The 23,616-nt window shown below is 39.3% G+C and overlaps 1 protein-coding gene across 2 annotated transcripts in view; it reads right to left on the reverse strand.

The window, feature by feature from the left end:
- Positions 1 to 23,616, reverse strand: part of LOC145779848 (serine/threonine-protein kinase Nek1-like) — a 34,093-nt gene that overhangs the window by 2,709 nt on the left and 7,768 nt on the right. Inside the window, exons 4-27 of one of the 2 annotated variants that reach the window (XR_014290570.1) lie at positions 22,365 to 22,461; positions 21,239 to 21,395; positions 14,295 to 14,551; positions 13,618 to 13,793; positions 13,129 to 13,200; positions 12,261 to 12,416; positions 11,645 to 11,754; positions 11,368 to 11,472; positions 9,854 to 9,959; positions 9,292 to 9,367; positions 8,926 to 9,038; positions 8,047 to 8,211; positions 6,709 to 6,894; positions 6,227 to 6,357; positions 5,975 to 6,032; positions 5,313 to 5,412; positions 4,457 to 4,633; positions 3,953 to 4,032; positions 3,060 to 3,739; positions 2,672 to 2,789; positions 2,214 to 2,333; positions 1,471 to 1,756; positions 975 to 1,091; positions 154 to 226 (exon numbers count right to left, since the gene is read on the reverse strand). Coding sequence is in view for 1 of the 2 variants with exons in the window: in XM_082591504.1 (XP_082447630.1) it covers positions 78 to 226; positions 975 to 1,091; positions 1,471 to 1,756; positions 2,214 to 2,333; positions 2,672 to 2,789; positions 3,060 to 3,739; positions 3,953 to 4,032; positions 4,457 to 4,633; positions 5,313 to 5,412; positions 5,975 to 6,032; positions 6,227 to 6,357; positions 6,709 to 6,894; positions 8,047 to 8,211; positions 8,926 to 9,038; positions 9,292 to 9,367; positions 9,854 to 9,959; positions 11,368 to 11,472; positions 11,645 to 11,754; positions 12,261 to 12,416; positions 13,129 to 13,200; positions 13,618 to 13,793; positions 14,295 to 14,551; positions 21,239 to 21,395; positions 22,365 to 22,461 (3,792 nt within the window). In the remaining variant the exon portion in view is untranslated. Of the gene's footprint in view, positions 1 to 77; positions 227 to 974; positions 1,092 to 1,470; positions 1,757 to 2,213; positions 2,334 to 2,671; positions 2,790 to 3,059; positions 3,740 to 3,952; positions 4,033 to 4,456; positions 4,634 to 5,312; positions 5,413 to 5,974; positions 6,033 to 6,226; positions 6,358 to 6,708; positions 6,895 to 8,046; positions 8,212 to 8,925; positions 9,039 to 9,291; positions 9,368 to 9,853; positions 9,960 to 11,367; positions 11,473 to 11,644; positions 11,755 to 12,260; positions 12,417 to 13,128; positions 13,201 to 13,617; positions 13,794 to 14,294; positions 14,552 to 21,238; positions 21,396 to 22,364; positions 22,462 to 23,616 lie in introns of both variants that reach the window. The other variant, XM_082591504.1, reaches the window with a different exon arrangement.

Here is a 23,616-nt window from a genome sequence, read left to right on the forward strand (position 1 = left end):
TTTGTTAACTTTTCTCATTAAGAAATGATAAAAATACCAAATTTCTCAACAAAATTGTGTCATCCGCAGCTTTGTACCTGGACGCTTCTATAAACCTTTAGAAACTTTTCGAAGCCAAGTTCCCATTCTAGTTCTTCTCTGTTGTGCTCTAACCTGCAGAAGACGCTCTCAGTGTCCGAATCCCCATCGTGGTCGCTTGATTCCGAATCCGTAAACGAATCGCTATCTGCAAACAAATGGAAGAGAAACTAGCAACAAGGAATGTGCAAGTTGATACCCAGACAGCAAATCAGTCGTTTTTTACGTTGAATCAATGTAAAAAACGACTGATTTGCTGTCTGGGTATAAACCGAGTCGGTTCCAACCGGTCGTGCGAGCACAGCGGGATAAGAAAACAAACTGAATTTGAAAACGAAGAGCCAAAACTCCAAAGATTAAGCATTGGAGACAGCAGTGCCTCAAAATTTCAAACTCGTTTGATTTATCTGATGGGGATGTCGAGTTGACAGGTTTGATTGATTGATTGTGTGCCTAATCTGACACAGACGTCATGGTCTTCAAAATCTCTCTGCCATTTGACATCCGTACAAAACCGTTGTTATTGAACGGCTTTGAATTGGCGCATAACCAGAAGAGCCTAACCTACGATAGCACAGATGTGAGTTTATCCTGTCTCACAACCCAAGACTGTGACGCACAATGCATAGAAATGATCGGTTTGTAAGTTTTTCCTATGACGGGTCGGGATTCGAATCAAAATCTTTTGAATGCGACTTTTCGACCTTCCAGCCACCGTGCTGGCTGATAACGGAGTTTCATCTTGCGTATCGAGTCAAGCTGGACGCCGGCTAAAGAGGTGGGTAAGTCAGAATTTTCTGGCGACATTGTGTCATCAGGAACAGCAGTTTAGAAATAAGAAATTTTCTGAAGCAAATTAGTGGCCCAGCAATAATATTCATCCGCCAATAATATACCCGACTGCCATTCTTCATTGGCGTTTCCCTGACTTCCGGTGCTTCCTTCACTATCCTCTTCATCCTGGAGCATCACTGATGTAGATTCTTTAGCCGAGTAAGAAGGAGACTCCGATTCTAAAAACAAAAATAAAAAATAAATTCACGATGAAATGAAACATGAAATAATACAAAACATTCTCGACGTCTAAGCAAAAATCCACCAGCGCATGTCTAACAATGAACGCGTCAGTAGATGCGGTTTTACAATGACAAAATAACAATCAGAAGAAACAATGTTGACAAAAAATGAAGCATCAACAAAAAGCAAAGTTTATCAATAAAAACGTTTTTAAAGTGTGCTTACACACGCAGTCGTAATAATCCTTTACAAATTTATTTATTTCATAAAAGTTATGACCGTTTCTAAATTGAAGTAATTTCTGGACGAAATGAAAAACTAAGTCTACTGGAACGTTTTACATCATTTTTGTGAAAATGGTACGAACAAATTCACCTGCAGCGTCTGAGCTAAGGAGAACACTCTCTAAGTTAGCTCTCAGATCATCCATGTCTTCATCATCATCAGATGCTGCTTCCGAAACTCCATTCAAAGTGCTCTCTAGATTAGATTCTTCATCCTCATCAAAGTTAGTGTCGTTCATGGAAGATACAACGGATATTCCTTGAAAATCTTCATCAACGTCCGAAGAAAGTTCCGGATCTTTATCTGTTGGTTCCTCATCATCCTCTTCATCTTTAACCGCATTTTGGAGATCCGGCAAAGAACAGGTCCGTAGGAGCTGAATTAAAAGAGGTCGATGTAACTAAGGGGATGTAACCAGCACAGCACCAGGCAACGTCTTTTGTCGTATCAAGGCGTACACCCCGTGAGTGAGGTTGTTGGTTAAGTTAGTAAGAAGTTAAGAATCTTTTATGTCTTTTACGTCTTTTACGCCTTTTACGCCTTTTACGCCTTTTACGTCTTTTACGTCTTTTATGTCCATTTTCAAGAGTTTCCGTCTTGCCAAAGCCACAACTGAGTGCTTTGGATAGGTGTCGAACCGCCGCCCTTTCGAGTGTCAAACAAAAGCAATCACCACTCGGCTATGCAATCGAAAACAAAGTTAATAGAACCATACAGACGAAGAACAAAGTTGGGCAGTGGGCTCACATGTCTTTTAAGAGTACAATCCGTGAAACTGTAGTCCTCCATTTTTATTTCCAAAATTAGCAAGTTTATGAGACAAACGTCCTTACTTTGGGGTTTGGAGAATCAAAATGTCCCAATGTGAGTTTCATCAACATCTGGTCGCTCGCTGTAGCGTAAAGGCTCTTACTCAATGGACTGGTCTCTTCTTTTGCTTCCAACTTGTCAATCTAGAGATGATATACCGAAAGACATCACTAAGCTGCAGTTTATGAACTCAAACTAAAGTGTTATTTCTAAACCTCCTCATGGAAGTTTCGAGCCTTATACATTCACTTATATTCAGAGTGAGTAGCATTTTTATGTTTTAATTCTCAAAGAATGAAAGTAGATGTTCGCATAATACAAAACTTAGGCCTAAAAACTTGAGGAGTACGACATCGCGTGTCAAGCGACACATCTCCAAAAATAAAATGTTACGCAGCTCTGATTAAAACTACACCTCAACGGAGATTCGAAGTTACTAAATTTAAATCAATTTAAATAATGCCATCAAATATTGACCTACCTTCGGCAGCGGTGAAGTGGTTGCGCCTTCTGTATGAAGTTGGTGCACTTTAGAAAACAATGGACTTGCGCATATAGATGGCTTCGGTACGGGGACTGTATAGCTTGGAGTAGAGAAACTATAAAATATCAAACAGAATGTTCATGAATTAAGCATATAAAAGATATATAAAGCCATTTTTCAGAAACCAACAGTAGGTTCCACTCCGGCACCATAAGCTAATTGGTAAACCAATTGTTGTTCCACACTAAGTATTGTAATGCTCATTATTTGATGGCTGTTTCGCTTTGACCCAGAGCGAAAAATGTTTAAATGTCTTATTTAGTTTAGCTAAACTAAAATAGAAAAGTAAATGATAAAAGATTTATCAATTGTTAAAAAGTATTACCTTTCAGCTTCAGCTTCTTCTTTGGCTGTGTCCTTTTCTGGGATCATCTCGTCCTCCTCACGCATAATCTCAGCTGAGGAGGGTCTCACTGCAGGCTCTAGAAGGTCCTGCGGCTTAGGAAGAGTTTGGGGCTTAGGAAGAGGCGGTTTTGGTGGCAGAGCAGGCTTTAATTGAGTTTTCGCTGGTTTTATCTCATCCGACCAAGCTGTAGATTCAGCTGCTTGCTGCGGAGAGGTTTTAGATTCGTTTTCAAATTTAATCTCTTCAATATCGTTTTCGGTAATCGCGTCTGCGTCAACAGGGTTTCCGTTCGCATAATGAACTTTTTCAGATTCTTCCGATTTCTCGGGAAAACTTTCTCCTTTAACTTCTCCAGCACCGTCTTGCGGTTTGGTTTCACTTATTAGAGCCTGGTCAGAGGGCGCTACAGTTGACCCATCTCCCTCCATCTTGGCATCAACACTTTCGGAGGTTGCTTCGTCGCCTTCAAGCACCTCTGGCTTCTCTACGTCGACAGACTTGATGACGTACGTGCCTAGCTTCTTGATTGGTTGAAATTTGGCGGCTAACTGCTTGTCAGGTCTCGCTTGACTGGACGTTGCTTGGTTTTCCACGGGGCTCTTGCGCAAGACAACAGTTTTTTCGTTGACAGCCACAGAAGGCTTGGGTTCAGTTTGTTTCTAAAAATTCAGCAAAAACTAAGTTCATGATAAACCAGTGAAAACGTGTGATCAACCCAGCAAGCCGCAGATGTTCAAGATCGGCTAATAAAACATAAAAGGTAATTTACAGTCAATATTAACGGAAAATATCCTTTTAAGCTAAAAAGCACGACGGTTCCTTAACGTTTGTTAGCGAAGTTAGTTGAAATACTTTCCCTCAGTGACACTTACCTCAACAATTACATTTTGAGAATCGTTGGATACGTCGGAACACGAAGAAACTGTAGACGAAGCCTGTTCCTCTGCTTGAACTAAAATATTAACATTACACAAGGCCACGTCACTAAGGGAAGTAGTCACGTGACATACGTTGCACCACGAGCTGGGTGGCTTAAAATTACCAAATAAACAAATGAGAAAAAACCCTTGGTTATCTAATAATGCAGAGATTAGCGTAAGATGATGAAGTTTGTATCAGTAAAATAATTCTAACAGTAATACATGACTTATTGGGGCATGATTGCTCGTTTGGCATATACAGCTTTGTGATTTTGAGCAAATATCATATCTGTTGACTTGTCGAGAGGAGCTTCCTTGCAGCGATAAACTACATCTATACAATGCAATGCACACAAGACAATTTTGCAGTCAAATCTTATGCGGTCTTCGTCACAATTATTGATAGAATTTTTTATTAATAAAATCTTTAGTGTCACAAGCGAAAGCACGTTCTACCTTTTCCCTGGTCAGTTCCCGGGGGAAGGGTCAGCGTTGGGGTGTGGAGGGTCATCTGGTTGAGTTTTTGGATGAACGTTCCACTAGGAACGGCCCATTTCCTCTTCCCAGGAGCAGGAGGCTCCTCCGAAGAGGCGGTGGAGGAGATTTGCTGTGGCGATGAAGCGTCGGGTTTGCCTGAACGACATTGGTTCGTTCTTTTAGCATCAATTTGACGTAATTTTTGGTTGATTGAATATCGCAAGTACCAAAACACACAATATATTGTTTAAACAACGCATTCTTAAATCCCGCTATTGCACCCTTATGTGGTCCAAATGTTCACACGTCGATCAAGATACAAGCGATGGATACGAGCAAGAAACCGTGGTTCTGGATAAAAGAAAAAAGTTGATACCAACTTTTTCTCATTTATTTTTTCAGAGAAAAGTGTTTTGTTTGAACTGCATTCTTTCTATTCTTGACCCCCCCAAGCCCCCATACCAAAGTAGCTCCAGGGTTATCGAAAATGTCTTTTCACTATTCACCAAACCAACAAAAATCCACCATCCTCTTAAACAGGATCTGGTTGACAGCTAAGAAAGGATTGACAACAAAAGCCACTCTGACGTCACCTGTAGGCCGAAATAACGTTTCGACTGCAGCACCAAGCATAGACGCCACATTTAGGAAGCCATGAGAGGTCAATTTAAGCTAGTATTCTTCTTCTTGCGTATGAGATGATAGCAGTCACATTGTTCCAACCAGGTGCTGCAGCCATCGGACTATGTTACTATCATGCACTGCGAGACTCTATATTTGGCAACGAAATAAAAGTAATCTGTAGCTAACTTCAGGATTACTTAGAATTTCTCACCTCCAATGACAACTGTGATTTCTTGGAGGGGCATCTCAGAGATGATATTTCCTATGTTGGCATCTTTACCCCAAGCCTTGCGTGGGGCTGCATTGGTGACCTGTAAATGTTAATTTTGATTTAATTTTACATCGGAACAACATCTCACATTGAAGTTAAATGACGTATAAGCAAAATAACGTCGCCGAAGTGTTTAATAATGATGATCAAATAATCATTTTTATACAATGCTCTGGTCATTGCAGATACTCGTTGCTATCAGCGCTTTACAAATCAGACAGTGTCAGTGCGGCCATACAGACGTGCATCTGAGTACATTAATCCCCCAAATCTGTTCCTTCGCCGAGTGGAAAGCAAGAATATTTCGTACCACCTTGGAAGGGTTTTGGTATTACCCGTCAGAACATCGAACCTACGTCTAACCCGTCAGAACATTGAACCTACGTCTAACCCGTCAGAACATTGAACCTACGCCTAACCCGTCAGAACATTAAACCTACGTCTAATCCGTCAGAACATTGAACATAGGTCTAACCCGTCAGAACATTGAACCTACACCTACCGATTCTGAAACGCACACTCTGAGTGCTAAAATGCAAGTCCGCAAAGTGGTTCAAGACAAAAGCTGAACAACTTTACGAAGCAATGAAGGAGTTAAATACCTGATTGCGCTCATGCAAAACAGGCAACGGTCTGGGGAGAGGTCGAGTTGTCTCAGATCTGCAAAGCAAAAGGAAATCTCTTTGGTGCAAAATTTCATGACGAAAATTGCGACAAACAAACCTAGTTTCGAACTCCTTGCTCTATGAGTAGTGCCATGCACAATGAGTCAAACTATCCTGTTGTAATGTTGCGTCGATGTACAACAGACGCTAAATCGTTATTTCCTTAAATTATCCAGGAATTTTAAATACTTTTCTTTCTTTTCTTCATCCTTTTTCTCTTGTGGCTCCTCATCTTCAAAATCGACGCTAAATCTTTCATTGACGCGCTGTAAGATCTTCTTTCGAAGAGCAGGGTCCTCCGCTCGGGACGGACTTAAAATCTGAAAAATAGCAGTAAAAACGCATGTAAATACATGTGCTTTTCAAAATTGGCATAACCATCATAGCAATAGAAATATCAACCCAGTGCGAGTAGAAATCAAGGTTGCATTGCTTGCAGGTATGACCTTTAGAAACAAAAGAGACTTTAAACAAAGCATCGTTTCCCGACCTTTACGTGGTCATGGGACCTTTCGAACAATGTTTATCTCGTTGGTAATGGTTAAGCCCATTTTAACTCTACTTGGCAACAAAATTTCAACTAAATCTTTCGAGAGCACTTTCACGAAGAAACAAAAGCATGAGAAAATATTGCACAGTTTATTTAGAGATTTAAAAAGTGGAAGCCATACTTTGTGATCTAATTTCTGAATGGGTTCTTTTGTCTCTTCCTGGACTATAGGGGCGCCGACCGCATGAAGAGCCTGCGTGACGCTGATCGGATTAGGATTATAGATGACCGGTTTCTCATCGGGGTTGACAATATCGCGTGCACCTCCTTTAGAGGGCCGCTCGTCGGGGTGGCTGGCTGCTTGTGCCTATGATCAGCAAATATAATTTATTGTTATTGTGAAATGAGTATTAGAAATATATTTGCACATCGTGAGACAACGTATCCCAGAAATTATATGCAGCAATCAAAAATAAAATCTAAAATCTCAACGCATGAAGAAAAGTCAAGAAAATAATCGACAACAGTTGACAATAAGGTGGCAATTATGCGTACACTAAACAATAAACATATATAGATCTATGTTTACGACCGTGGCCCCTGCTACGTTTGATTTATCATTCAACTGATGCAAGGACCGATACCATGTCATCTACCATACGTTGATCACATCAGCTTTGTTAGTGCGCTATTGGATATTAACTATCATCACACAACCTAACAGTAGTGATGGAACAAACTCAAGTTCCGGTTGGGGCCACTTTTTTCAACTCCGGCTCGGAGTTGGAGGTGTGTGTGCTAACTGTGTGTATGGCTGTGGTCAAATGCATGACCTTGGATAAATGTAATTTTGTGTTTTATTGTAGTATTGTAGTAATGCAAGAATACACAATTACATATGTTGGCCGTAACATTGGTCCTAAATGTACATGTAAGATTGAAAATGGGTTCAAGGAAGTCAATAAAAATCTTTGATATCTTAAAAACAATACTATACATCAGGTAAATAGAAAACACAGCTTGTGTTTTCTAACACAACCAACCGCTTGTTTAAAAAGTTCATTACCTCATGTAATATATATTAACAAAGGCCGAAAGCTCTGGCCTCGGGTCGGAGTTGCAATCCTCTGGCCGGAACAACCTGCCTCCGCCCAAAATCTTGTCTCCGGTGTATCACTACCTAACACACCTACCCTCCACATAGCGTAGCATACACTCATACAGTTTTACTGTATATCACGTGCAGCTGGGTGCGTGTTAGGATTGGCTGAAAGCAAACTGCTTTCGAAATCATTCCTAACTCGGCGAAAATATGCAGGTGTGTAGCAACAGTATTGCTCAAAGACCATGAGATGTGAACTCCAGATGGGATTTAAAATTTTAACTTTAAACGAAGTTTATACAACGTTGAGCCTTCATATTCATCGGCACAGAACACACCTTTCCTATTTGAAATGTAATCTTGGTTAAAATTGGTTTCGAGGGACTGCGGCCGGTTTTCAAGCTGACAGACACTTACTTGGACGGGATCTCTATTCATGCCTTCCTTGGCGTCAAGGACTTGTCTTCTTTTCTCGATATTAGCTTGCAGCAACCTTGCACGATCCTGAGCTTGCTGCTGGAGAGCGTTGAGCTTCTTCTTCCTGACCTCTTGGCTCTCCTCATCCTCGCCAGATGGCTCCACCTAGCGGAAACAATAAAGTTAAAATGGAATATGAGTTTGTTGCTTAGTTTGCTCTGGTGCACCACGAACATAAAAAATACACGAGACCGCAGAAAACATCATTTTTCATTCAAACGCACAAAATAGAATTTAAAAAAATTCTTAAAGCCTAGGTTGCTACTTTTTATCACATATTCAATTATATTAGGTTTTCTATCACATTGCTTGGTATGTTGGAAATCACATTGCTTGGACTTAATTATATCAGAAAATAATTTTCAACTTTCTTGACTTATGTTTAGTCACACATTTACGTGTTACGTCATGAACGTGATGGAAGCAGCGCTCATCGTCCTTCGCGCCTTTGGGGCTACCTCTGATATCACATAAACCTGGCAGACTGTTTGCTCTATTTGCCCAAGAAAATGCGGAAAAGGCAAGTTGAGAAGGAAAGCAGCAAGGTCAGTTGACAAGAGAGGACACGTTAGACAGATCGATTTGGAGGCAGGGTGTGAAGGCGATTGCGGGACTTGGAGGTGAATCCGGCCACCCTCGGTAATGGGGACATCACCGGATTAAAACTGGACTACTGCTGCTACTACTACTACTTGGCAAACAAAAAATAGTACAATCGTTCATGATAAGGGTGATTGTATGTTCGACAGCACCACACTCGTAGAAATATGATGACATTAACATTACTAGGTATGCATTTGAGCGTAGTTGCTGGCCTACCTTGTAAGCTTTCTTGTTGCCAAGCATTTTATTCTTCAAAGCTTTTCGCTCGTTGTAGTTTTGCAAACGAATCTGCTGCAGCCGTGCGAGATATTGATCCTCAGATTTCTTTCCTGGAAAATATTACTGCGCTTATAAGTATGTATTTGCTAAAGTAAGTCGTTTTTTCTTATAACATAAAAACAAGCATCCATTAGCTATGCACAGCTGCGAAAGTCAAACCTACTATTGCATGATGCTGCTGAGTGGTGAAGACCACCTGATTTTTCAAAGGTTTTTCCAAATAATAAGCCAAAACATGATAGTCTATTACATGCATTATCTATTTGATAACATAGAGTTGCTATGACAAATGTAATAGTTCACCTTTGACAAGTCCTCCAGCGGCGTAAGGCTTCAGAGCAGCCTCTACGCCGACCTGGGGATGCCTGGATGGAACGTCCTGAAAAATTAGCGAATTTAACGAAACAATTTCAATGTGAAAATGTTACTGCGTTCCAAAGTTGGCCAACTTCACAGCATTTTCTGCTTGGTTTGATGCTAAAGTCAACAACAGCGCTTTGAACCGTTTTGTGGATCCAAAAACTAGCTAAAAAAGCTTTTGCAATTTTGTGGCATAAAACACTTGTATCCACAGTCCATCTCCCCATGATCCATTGCCCTAGCCCTATATAAATTTTATGATAAATGAAATTTACTCTTTCGTTGCAACATTATTCCGCAATATTATTTTTAGACTACTTTTAATACAGGTAGCGTAAATAACTTCAAAGCTGCGAGTAAATACTTTTCGGAATTTTGAAACAAAGTTTCCATAGAAGACAGTACAGGTGGAGCAACTATGCCTAAACAATGAACAAGTTACAAACTACTGGGTATCACGCGCGAAGCAAAGCAATATTGGCAAAAAATAATGAACAAACCAAACCTTTTGCAAGTAATTTCCTTTCATTTTGTTCATCTCTGCTTCCCGTTTGCGCAGAAGGTACTCACTAACAACCTGCGCCTTGTTGGCTGCCTGTTCCGCGGCCATTCTATAAAGACAAATCAATAAAATGTTAAGGCTCAAGGCAGCGGTTTTCAACCTGGGTTCTAGAGGTCATCTGTTAGTGAAAGTTTCCAACTTGGATGGATTATACTCCAGCTAATGTCATCTGTGATTGTCTACGTCAGTGATTTTCAACCGGTGTTCCGCGGAACACTGGTGTTCCGTGAAAGATCGTCAGGTGTTCCGCAAGAAATTTATTAGTTTGACTAGTGTTCCATGGAACACCGGTCGAAAATCACTCCTTTGACACAATTAATGTGCACAAATAGCTATTATTCATGGCGTTCTTTAATACAGGCCATGACAACAGCGAGCGCTTCTCGCCGGCTGAAGGCTGATCAAAGGTCACTCGCGATCGCAAAAAGCAGCGCATTTCAGGTTGAAACGAAGAAAGTTTTAATTATTGCATCATAATATCAAAAATTATTGTATTAATTATTTGAAAACTCTCGAGGAGAAACTGTCTTTTTATTTCCCTTCTGCTCCTACCGAACGCTTTGACTGGGTCAGGGATCCTTACAGCTCAGCAACAGCTTTTGACAAAGTCATGACTGTACAGGAGCAAGAAGAATTTATTCAACTTAGACAAGATCGCACGTTAAGATTGAGATTTTCCGATCTACCTTTGGAACGTTTTTGGGTGATGACTTCCAAGGAGTTTCCTATTGTGGCAAACAATGCTATTTTGACTTTGCTTCCATTTTCAACAACTTATCTGTGTGAGATGAGTTTTGCAAGCATGACTGCTATAAAAGTTAAAAAACGAGAAAAATTGAGAACTGTTGAGGAAGAGCTTCGCGTTTGTCTTTCTGCAATTCCTGCCCGAATATCAGCTTTGTGCTCATCCAAACAGGCCCAGATATCGCACTGAGAAAGCTGACAGCCAATAAATTGTTGTTGTGCTGTTTATATTATTGCATCATTATAAAATTTCGTTTGGTGTTCCGCAAGATTATTTTAATGCATAAACTGTTCCGTGGCTCAAAAAAGGTTGAAAAACACTGGTCTACGTCATGCCGGGATCGACGTTTGCCGACGTCCAATGCTGACTATACGAGAAACAAAGGGTCGAAAACCGCGTAGTAGCAGTCAATGTTTGGTCAAATCTATTTCAGAGCAAATTCCTCTTGTGGCTGTGCCTGTGCAATTTGAAAGATGACGCTTCAATCTACACGCACCAATCGACCATGGAAATGAATTTGTACATCAGAGATGAGACAAACAAAATTAAACTTCACCCCAAAATTAAAATTAACTCAAGAAATGGCAACATGAAGGCTTCCCACATAAAGGCTTTATAAATAATATAATTTACTGCAAAAAACTGAAATTACATCACGCCAGAGCTGCAAAACTAAAATTTATCTTCAACATGCCTATTAGATGCAACAAACCTATTGGCTTGGGCTGCAAGAATAGCGGCCTGTCCTTTGTGCCTGTCTTCCCATGCTTCTTTGACCCGATTCAGACCTGGGGCTGCAAAATCAGCTGCTCCAAGCCTTCGAAGAAGAGAATGTTAGTCAATGGCTAAAATTAAGCTTTAACTTTAACTCTAGTTATGCATCTGCAGACGTTGAATCAATGTAAAAAACGATTGCTTTGCTGTCTGGGAATGAAATGGTTTCAACAACCAGAAAAACAATTCAATGTTCCACTGCGATTCTCACCAACCTGTCTCCTTGTTCGAGTTTATTGAGATACTGGTGATATTTATCGTAGTTCCCACGGTCACCATAAGCTGCTGAGACAGGACGATCTCTTTCGTTCACAAATGATGGTTTCTGGTTAATAGACATTGAGTACTTAAGAGATAACGAGTTGGATAATATATCACATTAACATCGGTCTATTGAATATACACCACGAGAAACCAAAAGAAAGAAAGGAAAACCAAAAGTGAGATGGAGGGACGACATTGACAAACAATGCAATACAACCAATTGGTACCAACTAGCACATAATCATGTAAATTGGCATGAAAAAGGGCTTACGCTCTGCAGTGGGCTCTCACAGGCTGAAAATGATTGAATATAACTGGAAATATTAATGAAACTAACAGGAGAAGTTATATTTTGTTGCTCATCATGCCCTCTGAACAAATGTTAGACTACAATGGCGCACAGAATTCGTTTTTTTTTTTTACAAAGGTGTATTTTGCATTGGGACAAAGCACAAAAAATGAAGCGGTACTAGTTATTTTTTTCATCTCAGATTCTAAAGTAGACAGCTGCTTTACTTCGACTCTAACCAAACAAGATCCTAGTTTTTCACATCGCACGCTACGTACAGGTTGCTTGGAAACAACAGGGTCTTCATTTTTCTTCGGTTCCAGAAGTTCGGATGACCTTTTGAGATGATTGACACGAGCTTCATCTCTCGCTCGTTTCATCTGCTCCTCCTTCAGTCGAAGAGCGCGCTCTCGCTGCCTCTTCTGAAGATCTTCCTACACCAGGGAGTTCAAAGTTTAAATAAAATGGGTTTGTCTCGCACCCTGATTTGCTTATGATGCAGGTAAGATGGTCAATTCTAAACTTGCAATTAAAGTTCGATACCCATGTAGTTGTGGGTCGATAAATCGTCGCTATCTGTTACTAAGTGGAACAAACATGGTAAAAATAAACCCCAATATAAAAACGAGAAATGATGGCCCATTACGTTACATTATCTATTACATTAATGGCTTTCCCTCTTATACATGGTGTAGTTCAAACACAGATCAAAACTTTATCCTAATCAGGCGACTATGGTTCGACACCCGGCTAAGCGACATTTCTGTAAAAGTTGTTACTTTTTGCAAAATGAACAACCAAAGATGTTACCAGTCTGGTGTTTGTCTGAAAGTACTGGTTTATAATTCTCCCATTCGTATGGCATGTTGCATCTTGAGGTCTACTAACCAGACAGCAAATCAACCGTTATTTACATTTATTCAACGTCTGCTATACTGCAGACATTGAACTTGTTGGCTGCCGTACATTGAATCAATGTAAAAAAAAAACGGTTAATTTGCTGTCTGGGATATGTTGGACAGACAGCGTTGAAATAACACAGAATGTGCCAATCACAGCAACAAAGCAAAAAAACGTATAGAACACGCAATAATCACGTGATTGATTGTTAGATCACAAATACTGTAATGTGATCCACAAACTGACCAAACGTTTCTTTTTTTCTTCCACGATCTTTGCCTTTCTTCTTTTCTCTTCTTCAACCAGCAACAGTCTCTTCTGCATAAGCAAACAAACTTGTATAAATTCACCAACGACACACAAAACAAAAACCAACTTGTATCAAATCACTCTGTCCACTTTAACTCAGGACGTTTAACTTTTCTCAACTATTTGACTACATGTTTCAATCGAAAACTATATGAACCACATTCTGAATTTTTGGGAAAACTGTTGTAAAATAGGTAGCAAACGAATTGATCGCATAATATCATTTAGGTCTTCCAGACCGGTAAACACCGCAAACCACATGGTGAACTTCACGATCAACGGATCAACGGAACCCCCAAACGGGGTTCATGTTCTGTGTGATTTAGACGATAAAATAGCACTCGATACCTGCCCCTAACAATTAGTCCAGGCAACCGTCACTGCTTCAGACAGAGCCCCCCGACACGGTCAACCACAAAAACTCACTTTTTCTAGTAAATCATCAATGGCCTTTGGTTCATTGACAACTTTGCTTGCTCGGACAGCAGGTTTCGGCTTCTTGACTGCAACGGAAGGCCCATAGGCGGCTGCTATCTGTTGGTCGCGTCGGTTACGGACGCCCATAGCACCACCACGGACTTCTAAGTTCTGGAGACGCTTGGCTGAAAATGCAAAGCAACTTATGAACACAAATAACTTTGATAGAAATACAAATTGGATAGAAACGTAAATGACAAGACAAATCCATTGGCTTCGTTCCAACCAGCAAATCATTTTCTTTTGACGTTTATCCAATGTCTGCAGACAACCGAAAGATTTTGCGAAACGTATGCTGTTGGCTTTCATAAATCGTGAGATCGCTCTGACGAGAAATGTCGTCAACGACATACAATATCATCGCTGCGAAAAACCTATCTCTTGAAGATCTTAATAACATTGTTGAAACGTACTGCTGGAAAACTAAATGGCATCCAAGAAAGCAAAATCCGTCATTTTTACATTCGCCTGCAGACGTTGAATCAATGAAAAAGACGGATTTTGCTGTCTGCGATATGCTTAAGCTTGAACAAAAAAAGAAAATTTTCATTAAGTGAAATGGACCAGTTTTGTTGATTTTATTCAGAAAACGATAAAACCACACATGTTGTGATAGCATCTCTTACCAGCAATGGGTTGATACCTTCCAGCAGGAGATGGCTTGGCACTAGAAGGCCTGGCCCTGCCTTTGTGCAGGACAGTATGGCTGAACTCGTCTTCGTGCTGTTCGGGCGAGAGAAACTGGGCAGTCAGACCTGCAATGAATGGCTTACGAAGGATACTGTTTATGGACGGACGTTCTCGTGGGCTCCGGCGAAACAAATGGGATACAAGGACCCGGAGATCGTAAGAGTAACGGGACGGGACCGGAGGGTAAGAGCCTCTGAATATAAAAATAACAAACTAAACATATGAAGCTATACGGTTGTTATCACGACAAAATAATGTCCCAATGCCGCAGTGGTAACGCCACTGGCCCAGTGGCAGATACGGGGGGTGATCCCCCTTAATAAACAGAAAAGTAACTTTATTCACAATACGATGAAACGTATTGTGAATAAAGTTACTTGAAAACGTTGGTAATAAAATCTAGGTACCGTATTTACTTGATTGTAAGCCGCGGCTTATAAAGTTTTTTTTCCATCATGTTTGCGGCTTAAATTCAAGGGCGGCTTACATTAAATTTTTAACACTATTACATGCGGCTTACAATCAAGTAAATACGGTATCACCTTTAACCAGTGGCGGCTGGTGGCCTCCTGAATTGGGGGGACTGCAAGGCAGCATATCCAAGAATTGTTGGAGGGCGATATCAGGCGAACCTTGCGGGCGTGTCGCCGAAGGCGACACCCACGGCGGGGGGTCTGGGGGGCCTCCCCCAGAAAATTTTTTACAATTACATTTAATTTGGTGCATTTTGAGAGCATTTTCAAAAGAAATTTGGGAGTGGAATAACAGTCAAAAATGCTGCTGTAGAGCTTGAAAAATACTAATATTTCAAATTTTTATATTCAAAATCAGTGCTAAATACAAATCAAACTATGTTCTATGCACTTCGTCGTTTTCTCAATAGTTCGCTCAGTTTGTTGTCTGCAAATATTTATTGTCGATCGCCGGCATCGGACACGATTGTCCACATACGATCCACACAAAAAAATACACAGAAACAAAAGACAAACAGAAGTACATTCACAGGAATGACGCTGAAGTAAGCAATAAATTTATTAATCAATCGTCCATTTCAGATCATGCGATCCATATCACACAAATTAAACATGCGAAACAAAAATCAATATTCAAAATGAAATATCATACTTAATCTGTTCAAACACCCAACTATAAAAAGAAATTTAAACTTTATCAATCGATGAATGTTGATATCACTGCTGTGCCATAGCAGCCATCAAGGCTAGGTAACGGCATAGCCTACATAGTGGTATTATAATGAAGGAGGTAGTTTGAGTTACGATAGCAGTCATACCTTATCAGGGAATCAACAATAGAGTTTGACGATGATTCACATTACCCAACAAAAAAAAGGCCCTTTTCCGTTGTAATGCATCAAATGTTATATGACATACAATGTTACACAAGACTTGATGTTCACGTAGCCTACGCTATAATGTTTGGGCAAATGGTGAATAATTCTAAATGCATTATTGAATGCAACACGCAAGCGATTAATTCACGTTGGTGATAATTTTCCCATGGTGACATGCATACATTGGGGTACAATATGAACGGAAGAGAACATTTTTAACTTCACTGGAGCTCTTGTAAAATTTTAATTTATTGGTAAAACAGTATAATGATCGTACTTGTCGGTTTATATCCTTGTCATCACACATTGCCGTGTCAAGAAATACACCCAAGTATCTGACGCTATCTACAGATTTGATTTGACTTCCGTTGAGCCGTGAAATTGGATTTAAATTTAACTTTAAGTGATTAGTTAGAAAATACATAGCAAACGACTTTTTGCAGTTAAAAACGATCTCATTACAAAGTACATAATCTTCGCACACACACAGTATATTGCAGTATACATGTAGTATAACCGTAGCTACATCTTTTTTGGAGCACCCTGCATGTATGCACCCACTGCTCCAGAACTAAAAATGCTTGGAAGTTAACATTTTTTATTCTTTCCTACAAAAATTATCTTTTGCCAGCTGAAGCCAGCTAGCAACCCTGCATGTATCACAATACAGAAGGACAAAGACAAAATCTCAATTCTATCACAAGTATAAATGCCCACTGGATGGCAAGTATAATTCAGTTCAATTCAAATTATTTTTCTTTGACAGAATGCAAAAGAAATGATATTGTAAAAAAGAAATACAGTAACAAAACCAACAAAAGGAAAAGGTGGCAAAACCTTAATGGTTTAAGACGTGCATGAAAGGATCTAATATTGCGGTATATGCATCGATAAATATAGTTAAGCACGGCCACCAAACCTGACACTTTAAAACAAGTAGATGAATTAGTTAAGAATCAGTCGCCTCCTCATTCCAGAAACAATTGGAGCGCCAATTCTTAAAGCAATGAGAACACGACTGAACCTAACATTACAAAAACAAACAAATACACACACACACATATTGTAATTATAACCATTGATCTCGCTCAAGCCATAGGTGCCACATTTACTCTTTGCTACACATTACTGAGCATCACATATAAAGGACAGCGGACCTTTATTTATAGATGAATTCCATTCGGCGACTTTTTGCCATGGCAAAATGGTCAATTACCCTCTCGTTGAAATCTTTGGTTTCAGTTATTAAGCGATTTTCTATTGACACCATGGCTAATGCAGAAAGTCTTTCAGTACACATGGTGCTGCGGGAAAAGGTTTTAATCCTTTTCAGTGATGAAAAGCAACGTTCTGGTTCTGCTGTTGACATTGGAGTGGTAAGTAGAATTTTAGCTAGCTTTATTACTTCAGAAAAAGTTGATTGCATTCCTTCCAGGTTTAGCAACGAAAGCAGCTGCACAAGTCCACTCACTGAATGCATGTCATTTCTAGAATAGAGAACAGACAGCTCCGGTTTGAGCTTGTCTTTGATTAACATAGGGTATGCTTCACAACATTTTTCTAAAGCTTTTTCTGGAAACTGTCTTGCATATTGTGAAGCATTTTTCAAATTAAATAAAGTGCTTGCTTCAAGATGATTGGTGAACTTGAACCTTTCTTGACACTGCATTAAGACAACATCACATACTTCTTTAGCATCAATGATTTGGGATTCAGGCATTCTCCGTGTGGGTGAAGGTGACTCATTGTCTGCAGCAATGCCTTCCCTTATTCTTTGTATTGCTGACAGAAAATTATCCAGAGAGCACTGCACTTTGAATGACTCAAGCTCCACAGACTGCAGCTGAGCAAACAGTATGTCAACATGAGGCATGATTTTCGAAAAGAAATCTAACCAAAACACAAATTTTGGATCTATGAGCATTCGTTTTATACCAGCAGCAGCAAAGCCAGTCACCGAAGAGTTGCTTTGTTCCAAAGTTGAGCAGCATTCTATAAGTGCGTCTTTTACCTCCGATACAGCATTCACCGTCCTGCTTTTAAAATTCCATCGTGTTGCTGATGGGCGAGGAATACGCCTTTGAGCAACTTGGTCCAAAGCAGCCATTCTTTGAGGAGATTTGGAGAAAAAACTTGGGATTCCCGAAAGACTGTTAAAAAAGACTCTGACACTGGTATTCTGCGAAGTGGCTTTTTGTATAACCAAGTTTAGCTGGTGTGCATAACAATGGACAAAGTGTGCATTGCTATATACTTGCTTGATTCTTGATTGCACACCATTTCTTGCACCACTCATAGCAGCAGCACCATCATAAGTTTGTGCTACAAGTTTGGATGTATTGCTCCCAAGCAAAACTTTAAGTTCCTGAAATAGGATTGAAGACAGAGCTTCTGCTGTCTGGTTAGCAGGATTAAAAAAAACCCAAAATCTTTCAACAGGCTTCCCATGACTTTCATACCGTAGTACAATCACCATCTGTGTCTTCTCTGAGATGTCAGTAGTTTCATCACACATGATTGCTACAAATTCAGACTGTGATATTTCTTCTTTAATTTTGCTTTTGCAAAGCTCAAGAATCGTTTCCAAAAGCTCATTTTGAATAGTTTTGGATGTACCTTTGAATACCTTTGCAGAATTAAAATGATTTTGGAAGCGTGAGTCAAGATTGGAAGCAAAATCAATTAACCCCATGAACACACCAGGATTTTTTGAGCCTTGACTTTCATCATGTCCCCTTAATGGCAATTCAAATCTGCCACAAAATTTTATACAATCTATAATCTTTGACAATACTGTTCTGTTCTTCGTTACTTCTTCATTATGTTTAGTAATGGAGAGTTGATATCCAGAATCTATAAGTGTAGCAATATTAACTCTGCCAAGCACTGAAAGACTCAAAGTATTGTTCATGTGGAAAGTTGATCTACTATGCTTCTCTGTCTTTCTACTGAGATGTTTCAGGTCTTTCACACCTACTTTGGTCCAGGAATGTTCTTGATCTCCACCAAACAGTAAACAGGGAAAGCAAAAGAAAGCATTTTCACTGTTGCAGCCACACAGCCAGTCATGATCATCATACACATTTCTGTTAAACTTCCTTGCATAAGGGTTACCTCTACTGGTGGATGATTGGGAAATGTCAAGGTTTGGAGTGGGTCTTCCTTGTGCTTTGATGCTAAGTTTTTCTTGCAGAGACAACTGGGAAAACCTAATTTTTTTCAATGACATTACAGAATTATCCATTGTATATAAATTGCAAAATGTTCCAATTAAAGTGTAAATTATTATAGCATAAACCTGTTAAGACAAATGAAATCATTGTCAATTTTTTTAAATGAAGGTAGATTCAGAGTCAAAATAAGAGTATCCATATATATATGATATTTTTTTTTTATTTATTTGCATCAGACTCAAGATGAAAGTAGAAACAAAGCAGATACTCAACTCCGAAGAGCTGAGTCGTAATGTACCAAATACAAAGATTGAGTGTAACAGTCTGTTCGCATTAGTTCATATATCCATTGGTTGGAAGACAAGTTACAGCGGGTTACAAACTGATATAATTTTTTACAAATAAAAGCTTGAAAAATGGTGATATTGTTATCAACGAATGCAGAGGTGATGCTGCATCGTCTCTGCAGATTAAACAACATTCTGTAACAATTATTGTATCCAACACGTAAGCGATTACTACTGGATAGAAGATAGTTACACCATAGTTGACAGGCATATAAAGGCATACAATAGGAACGAAACAACACATTTTTAACAGCAATCAAACGTTTGGAAAACCTTGCTTTTAACATGTTTTCAGAACAATACAATGACCGTAATTGTCGTTTCATGTCTTTATCATCAGGTAGAAGCGTTAATTATTACTCCAATATATTTCAAGGGTCTCAAAGCAGATACGATTTTTATTTAAATACCGTATTATATATGATCGGATTATAGCCAAATTTCAACATCTAGGCTTTATATAAAACACCAACAGTTTTGTTGCAATTAAATATAATGTCATGAGAAACTACATACATTTGACAAACATTGATGAGTTTCTGGAGTCCCTTGACACTTGATGCAAAACAACACAAGCCTTCAGCATACATTAAATGATTGAAGACAGGAGTTGCCAATGCAGCAGCCAACAGAAAGACCGTTTAATTCAGAAGATAAATCATTCATGTAGATGCACTTCTGCAGCATACCGGTACTAGACCTAGAGGGCAGACACTAGTGAAGCACCTAACTTAACTATCTATCACTCCTGACGGATCACTGAGTGGAAACAATTATCGTTCCTTGCCCTAGAAAATACTATACCAACCCTCAGCAGCATGGAGTCACATGCAAAGATCAAAACCCTAACCTTATTCCTAACTCTAACCCTTACCTTAATTAACCCTACCTAACTTTAATCCTAACTCTGGCAACACCTGATTGTAACTATGGCAACAAGTGTGTAAAAATAGCCACTTTGTAATAACAATAATAGGATGGATAAAGAAAACCGGACATAAAAGAAACCCATCCTCAGGCAAAAGCAGGTTTCGATGTGGCCCAGGAGAGCAGGTGTTGAGCTCTTTTTATGGTCAGACTGCACATCACAGTCACACAGTAGCCTAAGACGATTGAGGTTCGAGATCCAGTGTAAGTTATTGTTTCTTGTCCTAGCACTATTGTTTCTTGTCCTAGCACTGTTGTTTTCTTGCCCTAGTACCGGTACATCCAAGAACCTGTTGCATACCCTAATCCTACAGCTATCACATTTACAGTCATGTCTCATCGCTACTCTGCGAAACAAAACTTAACTTTAAAAAGTCTGTAGAATTATTCGGTTAGGGGGGGGGGGCTGTTTTCCATGCAGCCCCAACAGATTCAAAAATTGCTGTTATGTATTCTGTAAAATACCAAAAGAGGTGGAGCTTCAAGGATATTTTTTAGCCAATCAGAGCACTTGAAATCCAAAATCTGGGGCTGCAAAGAATGTTGTCCCAAAGCCATGTTTCCAAACAAATTTTTAAATATTTTAATTTTCAATCCGCAATCCATAAGTGAAAAAAGTAATCGGGTCGGACAAACACAGAGGAAAACATATCTTCCCTTTTTTCTCTTTCTTTCAGGGGGGGCTGCAGCCCTGCAGCCCCATGGCACGAGCCGCCACTGCCTTTAACATCAGGAGGTAACCTACAGTCACCAGAAGAACGCAAGTTACTTTAATTTATTCACAATGTTTGCAAGGCCGGGTTAATGTTGATCTTACACATCATTGTGCTTTGTTGACATCACTCTCCGCTAAGATCATTTGCTGGATCCGTCCTTGTAATATTTACAAAGGAGAAATAGTGCAAGTTTAAGAGATTTGGTGCACTGGAAACAATTAACTGTTAGGGATGATTATTCCAAATGCATGTACATAACAGCAATGGATATTGGAATGCTATCAGCCACCATGTCTCAACTGTTTTGAGAGTAAGAGTAAGTTTACATTACCAGCGAGAATCCAAACAACGTATGTACACACCAACCTTATGATTTTAAGCACCAGATTCTTCATGTTCCCAGCTTCAAATGCATGCTTCAGTGTTAGAGTCTCATACACGACGCAGCCCAGCGCCCAAACGTCACTCTTGTTGTTATAAGGTTTGTTTTCACATATTTCAGGACTGAGATAGTATGGGGTTCCTGAATAGCAAATGCAGAAAATTTAGTCTGTCTAATAGCTCAGTTGTCTGCCCAATTTTTGGCACGAAGAAACAACAAGATCAAGCAGCGCTTGTTCGACTCTCGGACCTTGCGTTTGAGCAACGCACTGTGAGGCTGGTGGATGGAATGATTCACAGACAACAAGTCGACAATAGGAAACTTCACTCTGCTAATCTCGTTAACCGGGCCTGTGTCAGTGGTTTAAAGCCTCGACAAGTAGGCTATGCGGAAACGCGAAACTGCTAGAAAGATGAAGATTTAAAACGACCAACCACTACATCATTATAAAATAGCCCCATCATATTGAGCATTAATTTTTACTGTGTTCCCTGGATGTGGTTCCGCGCAACACGCTGTTAATGTTTGTGTCACGTTCATCCACTGCAGCTTTACTCCTCAAGTAAAGCATCGCAACTATAGATTAACTCAAAAATTTTACTTTAATCTTGTTCACTTTAACAACGTGATTGTGCCCATGGTTTAAACCAATGAAACAAAGCAGTGGTTTTTCAACAGGGGTACTGTGACATTATAAAGACAAATAATTGTATTTTACAAATGAATTTAATTTGTCATTTAAACAAAGCAAAAGAAGTCTCCCAGATCAACAGCTCGATTAGTACTGAAACTTTAAAATATAAATTGACAGGTGCACTTTGCAAATGCACGATTGTTAGTAGCCTAGAGCATTAGGATAAGCTGAACTGCCTTCACAGAGGCAAAGCACTTCAGCAAGCGTTCCACAAAGGCTATTTTGAAGATTTAACCAAACTAAATCGATTCATGAAATAAAGATGTATGCTATTGGTATTACTGCTGCATAAGTGATGAGATATACCCAGTGCTTAATTTCTCAACCCAACACACTTATTTTAAAACTTGTCGCAAGAGAAGCATCTTACCTTTCAATGAAAAATATTTGCAATAAATATTACTGTGTTGCCTTACCGATACAAGTCCTAGCTAGCTCCATGGTGTTGTTAAGGACTCTTGCAATTCCAAAATCACCAAGTTTAATTGTTCCTGCTTTAGTAAGAAAAATATTCTGCAAGTGCAAACAAAGAACGTAACTTTATGTGACGTCAGGCTATTACAGTTAACACGACTTTAAAATATTGCTGAATTTTATTTCTATTTGAATAAGAAACTGAAGAAGCCGCTTTATGGTGGTAAAAGCTTCATCAGTAAATTATACAAGTTTCCAAACCTGACTGGTTTTATATACTTTTTTCATTTATTGCTCTGCTTTTTAATGCTGCTGTGTTGAACATACAAAGGTTTGGCTAAATATTAGCATCAGTCTGACCAAACATATCATTCCACGACTAATTTATTCCACAAACTCTTGTGGGGTCATTGACATTTAAGCGCAGTCACATCAGCCAAGTAGGCACTGTGGCTAGGGATGGGCAAAATAGAAGAATAAGCTATTCTAGAATTATTCTAGAATAATTTTTCGAATCTAGAATTTCGAATACCTATTCTAGAATAATTTTTTTAATTTCAGAAAAAAGTTAAAAAGCTTTGTTTTTATTCTGGTTTTATTGAAGACACATAATGGAAAAGTGGCAACAAAACAAAAAACAACAGTAACGGGTCATTCCATGTCAACTGATCCAAAAAAATAGCAAAAGTTAACCCAACATCTCAGATTTTCTTGAAATTTTGTTTGGTTATTGAACTTTTCGTTCTGCTTCAGAAAAAGTAAGTTTTATGAAAATTGGTCAAGGTTTGACGAAGTTACAGCTTGTACAAATAAGGTGCTTTTTGTGTTCGGCGAAGCGGAACAGTGAGCATGGCAATGGTTGTTAAAGTTTAAAGGGTCGGAAAATCACTTTACCAAACGTTTTCAAAAAATTTTTCTTAAGTAATACGTTATACTATGGTCTGGCTTTCCAGGGTGAGAAAGAAAATTTTATACTGCAGGACCTTCCCCCTATTTTTAGGGGTATCTCTAAAGAGGTGCATGAAATCACTCATGCGTAACACTGATTTGAAATGTTGATATCTTGACAAGCACACATGCTGTGACCATGTGTGATATATCCCCTGAAAGCTCTTGATGAGGGGAATAACATAGTAAAATATCGTGAATGTCTTTTTTGTTTATTTTCTATAAACCAGCTTTCAATTTCAAAACAAATTGAAGTGTGATTTAGTGATTTCCTTAGTACATGACCAACGTATCGATCATACTCCA

Source organism: Aplidium turbinatum, chromosome 11, assembly GCF_918807975.1.
Source record: "Aplidium turbinatum chromosome 11, kaAplTurb1.1, whole genome shotgun sequence".
In the NCBI taxonomy this organism is placed as follows: Eukaryota; Metazoa; Chordata; class Ascidiacea; order Aplousobranchia; family Polyclinidae; genus Aplidium; species Aplidium turbinatum.